Source organism: Antrostomus carolinensis, unplaced genomic scaffold, assembly GCF_000700745.2.
Source record: "Antrostomus carolinensis isolate BGI_N321 unplaced genomic scaffold, ASM70074v2 Scaffold43074, whole genome shotgun sequence".
NCBI classification, from domain to species: Eukaryota; Metazoa; Chordata; class Aves; order Caprimulgiformes; family Caprimulgidae; genus Antrostomus; species Antrostomus carolinensis.
This window is the reverse complement of record NW_010312165.1, coordinates 1,015-11,047: the sequence shown is the minus strand read 5'-3', so window position 1 is coordinate 11,047 and position 10,033 is coordinate 1,015. Positions and strand designations below refer to the sequence as shown.

Sequence of the window (10,033 nt, the reverse complement as noted above, 5' to 3'; positions counted from 1 at the left end):
TAATATATTATATATATATATAAAAATTGCTTGGAGCTTTCTGAGCAATTCCTTTTAAATGGCAGAATTCATTTGAAAGAAAGTCTGGAAGGTAAAAAGTTTGTAACTAGATGGATTAGTGTTTTAAAGTAAGAACCTGAGCAATGTTTGACCCTTTTTCACTGCTGTAGATTCAGTGGATGAACCACCTGTGCTGTAGAGAGTAAAGTAGCTTTTGTTTTGCCTGTAACAGTGTGAAGTTTCAGATCGCTGCGTCTCTGTGACCAAGGAGTGTGTATATTGAGCTAAAATCTTAGCCTGCCATCAGCACATGAATTTGGGCTTCAGGTATGACTCTGCCTTGTTACAGACCTGTGATTGCCTCTCTTGCAGGCAAGCCACCAATGCAAATCCCCTCGACAAGATTCTTCATGGCAGTGTTGGCTATCTCACCCCCAGGAGTGGAGGTATCTTTGATTAACAGTTTAAAAAGAAAAGAATAAAAATTACTTAGTTCAGGGTCCCCTTTATGGGTGTTAGTTCCACGTTAACTGATGTCAGTAATGGAAAATGCTACTCAGACTAAAAGAAGGACAAAGGTGGTTGAGTTTTTGGAAGTCCCACATGATCCAGGAAGCCAGCTTGTGTTAACAAAGCCACACAGGGTAGTTTTACAGCAGATGGCCATGTCTGTGCCTTTGGCAGGAGAGAAGCAGCTCTTTCAAGGTGCACTCACAGCTCTGCAGCGTGTGCTGTGTTACAGTGCAAATATTGTGTGGTTACAGGGGTTAATAATCACTGGGTTAATTTGTATCATCAGGATGCTGCTTCAAAATCTTCTCTCCCCCAGGTCTTCTGATGAATCTCAAGTATTATGTCTCGCCCTATGATCTGTTTGAAGATGGCACTGGAGCCCCTGTTATTTTGCATGAGAACAATGGTAGGTCAGCTTTGGAAGCTAGCATGGACTGCTGCTGCTTGAAGGAGGGAAGAGAGCAGAATTCTGACAGTCTAGCTCCCCTAATCATTTTTATTATTAATCTGAGATTTATTTTATTGTGGGAATGCTTGTGTCTTTGTCATCTTACTGGAAGACTATTTTCACGCATGCACATGGACATCTGTCTCTTGCTGATATAACAAAACCAAAGAGCAGTTAAAATTGAGGCTGGTCTTGGGAATGAAGAAGGTGAAATTGTCCAAAATCATTATTTGTTTTGCTTTGTAATGAGCATACTACATACAAACTACTACATGTATTTGGAATATGTTTTAAGAATTATGCAATTGGTCTACCTTGCAAGAGAAAAGGAGAGTGTTAAGTAGGAGAACTAGTCTGGCAGCAGTCACTGATAAAGGTGAACACCAAAAACTGTGCCTTGTGGAGGAAGTGAGATATTTCCACCACAGTGATCATTAATCTTGCCTTGTTGGGTTTTTTTTATCAACTGATGTTGTGTTTTTTTTCTTGCCTTCTCTTGCAGTTCCTCGGTCTCTGGGTATGAACGTGTCGGTAACAGTTGAGGGAACCATGACTATGTACAAACTTCCCATTGCACCGCTGATTATGGGCTCTCATCCAGTTGACAGCAAAGGGTAAGCAGAGGCTGTGTCTGCCAGGCCTTTCTCAGCAGCCTCCTTTAGATGCAAATTCAACACTCAGTCCTCTGGTGAGGTCAGAGTGGGGAGATGACTGATGTCATAGCATTACACAAAGCACTTAGGTGCTGTCTTTAAGCCAAGAAATCTGTATTTCAGGTGTGTGACGTGCTTTTGAGGAGTGTCTAAATTTTTAAGGAGGTCTAACAATCTGCTTGTAGTTGAGCAAACAGCCAGGCAGGTGTCTGGTGCTCACAGCAGGAGCCAGAGTCATGCCCTTTATCTAGTAACATCTTGTATTGACCTGATATTTCAGAACTCCATCTTTCTCGTCGATCACCAGTGCCAACAGCGTGGACCTACCAGCTTGTTTCTTCCTGAAATTCCCACGTCCCATTCCAGTATCTCGAGCTTTCATTCAGAAACTCCAGGGCTGCACAGGTGGGTTGCAGCTCTGTCAGACACTCCTTAGGATTTTATTAATTTTTAACATTTGCCAGCAAAGTTGCTGATGGTTTTGTGCTGTTTTCAGTACAGCCTGGCTAGATTTCCTTTCCTAGATGGTAACACCTTCCCTGGCCCCCCATCTCTGTCTGGCTCCCAGGTGCTATTGTTCTGTGCCATCTTCTTCCCTCAGGTATTCCCTTGTTTGACACCCCACCAACATTTGTACCTCTGTACGAGTTGATCACGCAGTTTGAATTATCCAAGGAGGCTGATCCTCTACCTTTAAACCACAACATGCGCTTCTATGCAGTAAGTATGTTGTTACAACCAGGGGCATTAGACTTGTAGATGAGCAGTTTGGGGTTTTTCACCTGTTTCATGTCTCTTTCAAATAGGATATAGGAAATTGGCACAGCATTTATTCATAGGCAAAAACTGTGCTGTCCAAGTATTAGGATTGAGATACCGGCATGATCACAGTAATTAGGAAAATTAGGTAATGAAAAATCCATTGCTGCTGAAGTGCAGCTGCAGGAATGACAGCAGATGTGTGGGATTGAGCCTTCCCAGGTTCTGTCCCTTCCTCTTGTTCAGACTGTAATATGTGGCTGAATGAACCTCATCACTTTGGGAGAAATCCTAATTCTTGAATTTGTCAGTGGCAGATCTCCTGTTCACTTCAGAAGCTTCCTCCTTTTCCTCTGAAGGGATGCCACACCACATGAAACTGTTTTAGTAGGGATAGTGAATACTGTTTGGCAGTACTGCTTCTGAGGAGCCAAAATCATGCTTTGCTCATTCAGAGTGGAAGTGTCTTGTCATTTGCAGCCAGAAAAGTGTCTTGGCACCACTTGGATCTGGGACCTGCTCTTTCCTTCCTAGATGTTTATTGTTGCCTTGTCCCCAGCAGTAATTGGAGTAAAGCAGAAATTGTTTGTCAGGCTCTTCCAGGCCAGCAGCACTGTTACTTTCTGAACAAAGATGCTCCTCTCCCAGATGGAAGAAGCCTTCAAGGAACTCTGATTAGTAAAATCGCCTTCCAGCACCCTGGACGGGTTCCTCTCATCCTCAATTTGATCAGACATCAGGTGGCATACAACACACTGATTGGCAGCTGTGTCAAGAGAACAGTTTTAAAAGAAGGTGGGTACCACATCAAATGGAGTGGAATGTGTTGATAATGAGAAACCCTGGGTGACTTTCCCAGCTGTAGCAATAAGAAATAAAACCCATGCTGCTTTCCCTTTTTAAATTCTTTTTAAATTTTTCTTCTGTATGGAGGTTTTGAGCTGGTGCTGCTGGTTCATCTCCTCTGTTCCCTAATTTAGCAGTTCCCATGTCTTTCAGATTCTCCTGGGATCCTGCAGTTTGAAGTCTGTCCTCTCTCTGACTCCTGTTTTAGTGTCTCCTTTCAGCATCCTGTGAATGACTCCCTGGTGTGTGGTAAGTGGACTCGGTGAAAGCCTGAGCGTGTTTATGGGAGGGCAGGTAGGATTTTCTTCCACTGGAAGCAGGATTTTGATCTCTTCCAAATGCCTTTTGTCTTTTAGTGGTAATGGATGTGCAAGACTCCACTCATGTGAACTGTAAGCTGTACAAAGGGCTGTCTGATGCTCTTATCTGTACAGATGATTTCATTGCCAAGGTTGTTCAGAGGTAAGCTGGATTTTTTTGTGCTGTCATGCACTCTAAATCATATGATGAACCCTGTGTCTGTCTCATTTATCCTAGTGGGTCTGGAGCTGTTCTGTCTGTGGGTGACTTTTAGAATCACAGAATCATAGAATGGTTTGGATTGGAAGGGACCTTCAAGCTCATCCAGTCCCAACCCCCCTGCCAGCAGCAGGGACACCTTCCACTAGACCAGGTTGCTCAAAGCCTCATCCAGCCTGGCCTTCAACACTGCCAGGGAGGAGCAGCCACAGCTTCCTTGGGCAACCTGTTCCAGTGTCTGACCACCCTCACAGTGAAGAACTTCTTATATCTCATCTAAACCTCCCCTCTTTCAGCTTAAACCCATTTCCCCTTGTTTTGTCATTAACTGCCCTTTTCTTTGTGGTTGTCTGGAAGAGAGAAAAGCTTGGAGCCCTACTGAAAATTCTGTTCCAGATGTTGAACCATAGCTACTTATTTTTGAGTGCCTGTCTCTGTGCCTTCTCCTGTAGTTGGTTGCTTTCTAAGTCTTGTAAAATGTGGAAGAGTTCCTCTGCAGTTTGTCATGTACACAAACCTTTCCTCAAGGTTCCTCCACCCCAGCCTCTGTTGAGAACACAGCTGAATGTGAACAGAGCACAGCACAGACCTCTGCAGTGAGAACAGCTATTTTTTTCTTTGAGAACACCACAGGCTCATTGTCCTTGAGTAGAACGTGCTATTACCATTGATTTTTTTTACATGCTTGCAGGAAATTAGGTTTGCCAAGCTTAGACAAAGGTGTTTTCTGGCAGAATCAGAGTAATAACCCAGATTGCATCCTGTACTTTAACTACAAGATCATGATCTGTCAGCTATTAGTTATTAGAATTAATTGATTGATTAATTCTTCCTTTGTGAGTGCAAGGCAGTGCGCAGAGGCACAGCTGTCTCGTGGCTGGGTCAGTGATGGGGTGAGTGTAAATACAGCTGAACAGCCCAGCATCTACAGGGCGTGGACCTGTTGCTCTCTTGTGCCCAGCATTTACAGTGCCTGGACCTGTTGCTCTCTTGTGCCCAAGATCTTTACTGCTTGCTTGATGCCTGAGGAAGTTGTTAAAATGTCTTCAGTGAACGTTGCTCTGTGGCAGCAGAATGCACCCTGACCCCTTTGTCTTGTGTCTTGCAGGTGTATGTCCATTCCTGTCACCATGAGAGCAATTCGTAGAAAAGCAGAAACCATTCAAGCAGACACACCAGCCTTGTCCCTCATTGCAGAGACAGTAGAAGATATGGTGAAGAAAAATCTTCCCCCAGCCAGCAGCCCAGGGTATGGCATGACCACAGGCAACAACCCAATGAGTGGTACCACTACCCCAACAAACACTTTTCCTGGGGGGCCCATCACTACTTTGTTTAACATGAGCATAAGCATGAAAGAGAGGCATGAGTCGGTGGGCCATGGGGAGGACTTCTGCAAAGTGTCTCAGAACCCTATTCTCACTAGTTTGTTGCAGATCACAGGGAATGTGGGGTCTACCATTGGTTCAAGTCCAACCCCTCCCCACCACACACCACCACCAGTATCCTCACCAGCAAGCAACACCAAGAACCACCCCATGCTCATGAACCTTCTTAAAGAGAATCCCCCTCAGGATTTCTCTACTCTGTATGGGAGCAGCCCTTTGGAAAGGCAAAACTCTTCCTCTGGCTCCCCCAGAATGGAAATGGGCCCTGCAGGAAATAAACAAAAGAAAAAAAAATCCCGCATGCCGGCCGACAAACCCAAGCACCAGACTGAGGATGATTTCCAGAGGGAGCTCTTCTCCATGGATGTTGACTCCCAGAATCCCATTTTTGATGTCAACATGACTGCAGATACCCTGGATACCCCTCATATTACTCCAGCACCCAGCCAGTGCAGCACTCCTCCTACTACCTACCCCCAGCCTATACCTCACTCGCAGCCCAGTATTCAGAGGATGGTTCGACTCTCCAGTTCGGACAGCATCGGAGCCGATGTGACTGATATCCTTTCAGATATAGCAGAGGAGGCTTCCAAGCTACCCACCACTAATGAGGACTGTCCACCTATTGGTACTCCTGTCAGAGATTCTTCTAGTTCAGGACATTCCCAAAGTGCTCTCTTTGACCCAGATGTTTTTCAGACGAACAATAGTGAGAACCCTTACACAGACCCAGCAGACCTGATAGCAGATGCTGCCGTCAGCCCCAGCAGCGATTCCTCAAACCATTTTTTTCCAGATGGGGTAGATTTCAATCCTGACTTGCTGAACAGTCAGAGTCAAAGTGGTTTTGGGGAGGAGTATTTTGATGAGAGCAGTCAAAGTGGAGACACTGATGATTTCAAGGGTTACGCATCCCAGGCTCTAACTACTTTGGGGGTACAAGTGTTAGGGGCTGATGGGGGGGAAAATAAATTTAAGGGGAGCAATCAGTCCGATACGGTGGATTTTAGTATTATTGCAGCTGCCAGCAAAGCACTGGGGTCCTCTGACATCATGGAGCATCACAGTGGAGGTCAGAGCCCTTTACTGAATACAGGGGATTTAGGAAAAGAAAAGTCTCAGAAAAGGGTAAAGGAAGGGAACGGTTCTGGAGGTACCATGGCAGGTCCCGGGATGGACGGGAAGCCCGGGAAGCGCAGCCGGACGCCGTCCAGTGATGGTAAAAGTAAAGAGAAACTCCCAAAGAGGAAGAAGCAGGAGACAGATGGGAAATCTCCATCTCACAGTTCATCAAACAGACCTTTCACACCACCCGCCAGCACGGGTGGGTCCAAATCCCCTGGGAGTTCGGGCAGATCTCAGACTCCTCCTGGTGTAGCTACTCCTCCTATTCCAAAAATAACCATCCAGATCCCCAAAGGAACGGTGACTGTTGGCAAACCGTCTTCACACGGCCAGTATACCAGTAGTGGCTCTGTCACCTCCTCCAGCAGCAAAAGCCATCATAGCCATTCTTCTTCCTCCTCCTCTTCTTCCTCCTCTTCAACCTCAGGCAAAATTAAAAGCAGCAAATCAGAAGGATCTTCTGGCTCAAAGATGAGCAGCAGCCTCTACTCAAGCCAAGGTGGGTCAGGATCAGGTCAGTCCAAAAGCTCAGCTCAGTCGGTGGGCAAACCTGGGTCCTCTCCCATCACCAAACATGGCCTCAGCAGCACTTCTGGAGGTACCAAGATGAAACCTCAAGGAAAGCCATCATCACTTATGAACCCTTCCATGAGTAAACCGAACATCTCTCCGTCTCATTCTAGACCCTCAGGAGGTTCTGACAAACTTGCTTCTCCCATGAAGCCTGTCCCAGGTACTCCCCCATCATCTAAGGCAAAGTCACCTATCAGTTCAGGTTCTGGAGGCTCCCATATGTCTGGAACTGGATCAAGCTCAAGTATGAAATCATCTTCAGGAATGGGATCCTCTGGGTCTATGTCACAGAAACCACCTCCTTCATCAAATTCTTCGACGGCATCTTCATCTTCCTTCTCCTCTAGTGGGTCTTCCATGTCTTCATCTCAAAACCAGCATGGAAGTTCCAAAGGCAAGTCTCCGAGCAGAAACAAGAAGCCATCTCTGACTGCAGTCATAGACAAACTGAAACATGGGGTTGTCACTAGCGGGCCTGGTGGAGATGACCCAATGGATGGACAAATGGGGCCAAGTTCCAATTCCTCAAGCCATACTATGTCCTCCAAACACAATATGTCCGGAGGTGAGTTCCAGGGTAAACGTGAGAAGAGTGACAAAGAGAAATCTAAAGTCTCTGTTTCTGGAGGATCTGTTGACTCTTCCAAGAAGACTTCAGATTCCAAAAACGTTGGAAGCACTGGAGTGGCCAAAATTATCATCAGCAAACACGATGGTGGTTCCCCGAGTATTAAAGCCAAAGTAACTTTGCAGAAACCTGGGGAAGGAGGTGGGGATAGCCTGAGACCTCAGATGGCTTCTTCCAAAAGCTACGGGTCTCCTCTCATCAGTGGATCTACCCCAAAACACGAACGCTGCTCTCCCAGCCACAGCAAGTCACCAGCCTACACTCCCCAGAACATCGACAGCGAGAGCGAGTCGGGCTCTTCCATAGCGGAGAAATCCTACCAGAACAGCCCCAGCTCTGATGATGGCATCAGGCCTCTGCCTGAATATAGCTCTGAAAAACACAAGAAGCACAAAAAAGAGAAGAAAAAAGTAAAAGATAAAGACAGGGACAGAGATCGGGACCGAGATAAAGACAGAGACAAGAAGAAATCTCACAGCCTGAAGCCAGAGAGCTGGTCTAAGTCCCCAATTTCCACTGACCAGTCTCTGTCCATGACCAGCAGCACAATCCTGTCGGCTGAGCGACCATCCCGGGCTAGCCCTGAGTTTTTGATTGGGGAAGAAGATGATGATCTCATGGATGTTGCTCTAATTGGCAATTAATTTTCTTAGCATCTTTAAAAGCTGAGGTGTAACACGGAACCTGCGGGTTCTGGAGTTGGAAAGGAAGGAACCGTTGGTTGCGATCCCGCCGCGGTGGGTTTGAAGAGGGAAAAAACCAACAACAACAACAAAAAGTATTTCCAAGGATCTCCAAAGTGTGAGTGCCAGCAGCTGGGTTCCTGACTGTGGCCTTCATCCTGCGGACATTTACACTCAATCTTAATTTATAAGTATTAATTACCCCATCAGAGTTAAGGGGTGTGAAGCTAAGTGTGTGCCTGAGCAGCCCCCAAACTGGTGCAAACAAAACATGAGCAATTCTGGGAGAGTCTTGAGTTCCTCTGCCCACCTTCCCCTGCAGAATAAGTCACTTTTATTTTCAGGAAGTTTTAAACTAAACATGTTTTAGGGTTGGGTTTTATTCTTTTTTAAAAGGATGGTTGGAAAAGAAAGAAAGAAAAAAAAAAAACAACAACAACAACAAAACAAAGGATTTTTAATTTATTTCATTTTTATGGCATTTCTTCATCCAATGCCTGATCCAGCGCGGTGCTGAGGAACTGGAACTTCACCTTCCTTTGCTAGGAGCTGCTCTGCAGGATGGGGCACTGTGTTCAGCTGGATCTCATCCCGGGTGGCAGTGATGAAGGATTGCTGTCTTATGTTTGACTTCCCTTTTCCTTTTAGCTATTTATTCATGTCTGTGTCTTGTGCTGCTTGTTTTCACCCAATCTCTCTTTTAACTGTGCCACAGAGCTCAAAGGGCTGTGGGAGTTTGGGTAGAGCCCGTGGATTTGGGCAGCTCCCTGCACGTGCAGCTGCTGGAGCTTTGGTGAAGTTGGTGGAGCTGGTGGAGTTGGTGAAATTGTGACGTGGCTTTGGGGCAAATTTAAATCGAAAAGGGACTCTGCTGTTTTCAGAATGTGGTTTCCTCATCAGCCTGGCACACTGAGCTTCCCCAGAGACCCTGGATGCTGCATTCATGAAGTGATGGACTGTGTGAGCTGCACCCATCCCGGTCCCACCGACGCTCCGGAGCCGCCGCTCAACATCTCCCCTGCGAGAACGTCCGTTAACGGCGACAGCAGCTCGTGTGCCTTCACCATTAACAAACCCCCTGGTTTTTCACAACTTTTTCTGAGCCCTTCAGCATTTTATTTGGGTTTTTGCTTTTTATTTCCCTTGTTAACTTGCAGCCCTGCCTCCCAGCCCCTCACTCTGGTCACGCACACGAGCGCTGCCTTCCCTCTCGGGGAGGTGTCAGCCCGGCAGCGCATCAGCCCTGGCCTGGGGTTTGTGCTGGTGCTGCTGCAAAAACAACCCCTGAGGGGTTCACCTGGATCAGAGGTGCCTCAGAAGCAGCAATTTCCTTAAAAGATGGATTTTTTTCCCCCCTTTTGGCTGGAATTAAGAGCATGATTTAAGTATCCTCTATGGTCTTATGGTCCCTGAAAGGAAAAGAGACTCAGGAGAGCGTTTTATTTTTAAAAGCAGTTAAAAGTGATTCACTGAAGAGGAACGTGGGAAATGAGGAGCTCTGCGAACACGTCTCCTTTGGAATTATGTACTGAGCACAATCCCACTCCCCTTGGATTTTACTATTGACTCCTGGAATCCAGGATTTCCCCCCTGGGAATGGGATTATCCTTTACTTTTGGGGATGCAGTCCAAAAAGATGTCAAGGATTTAAGTTTCTTATAAACCACGGAGATTTTGATCCTGCTTATGCTCTGACCCCAGCGATACCCCAGGCGAGCTCTTGATTTTCTGTCTCCTTCAAAGACTTTTCCGTTAATTTTAGGGATTTTTCACCTTTTCCTCCTGCTTTCAGTTTAATTCAGGAGCTGGAATTTCTCCAAAGCCCCCTCCCCAGGCTCCAGAGAGCTCTCCCTTCAAGTATTTGCTCCTCGTGGTCTGTCCACCGTCGCTTCCCCCTC

The 10,033-nt window shown here is 46.3% G+C and overlaps 1 protein-coding gene across 1 annotated transcript; it reads left to right on the top strand.

Annotated features, from left to right (window-relative positions):
- Positions 1–372: 372 nt before the first annotated feature.
- Positions 373–8,096, top strand: MED1 (mediator complex subunit 1; the record flags this gene model as incomplete). Its single annotated transcript, XM_010166949.1, has 9 exons — positions 373–446; positions 830–919; positions 1,464–1,575; positions 1,895–2,019; positions 2,216–2,334; positions 2,967–3,168; positions 3,373–3,468; positions 3,576–3,681; positions 4,847–8,096. Coding segments are annotated over 9 exons (4,174 nt in total), but the record flags the coding sequence as incomplete, so codon positions are not given.
- Positions 8,097–10,033: the final 1,937 nt, after the last annotated feature.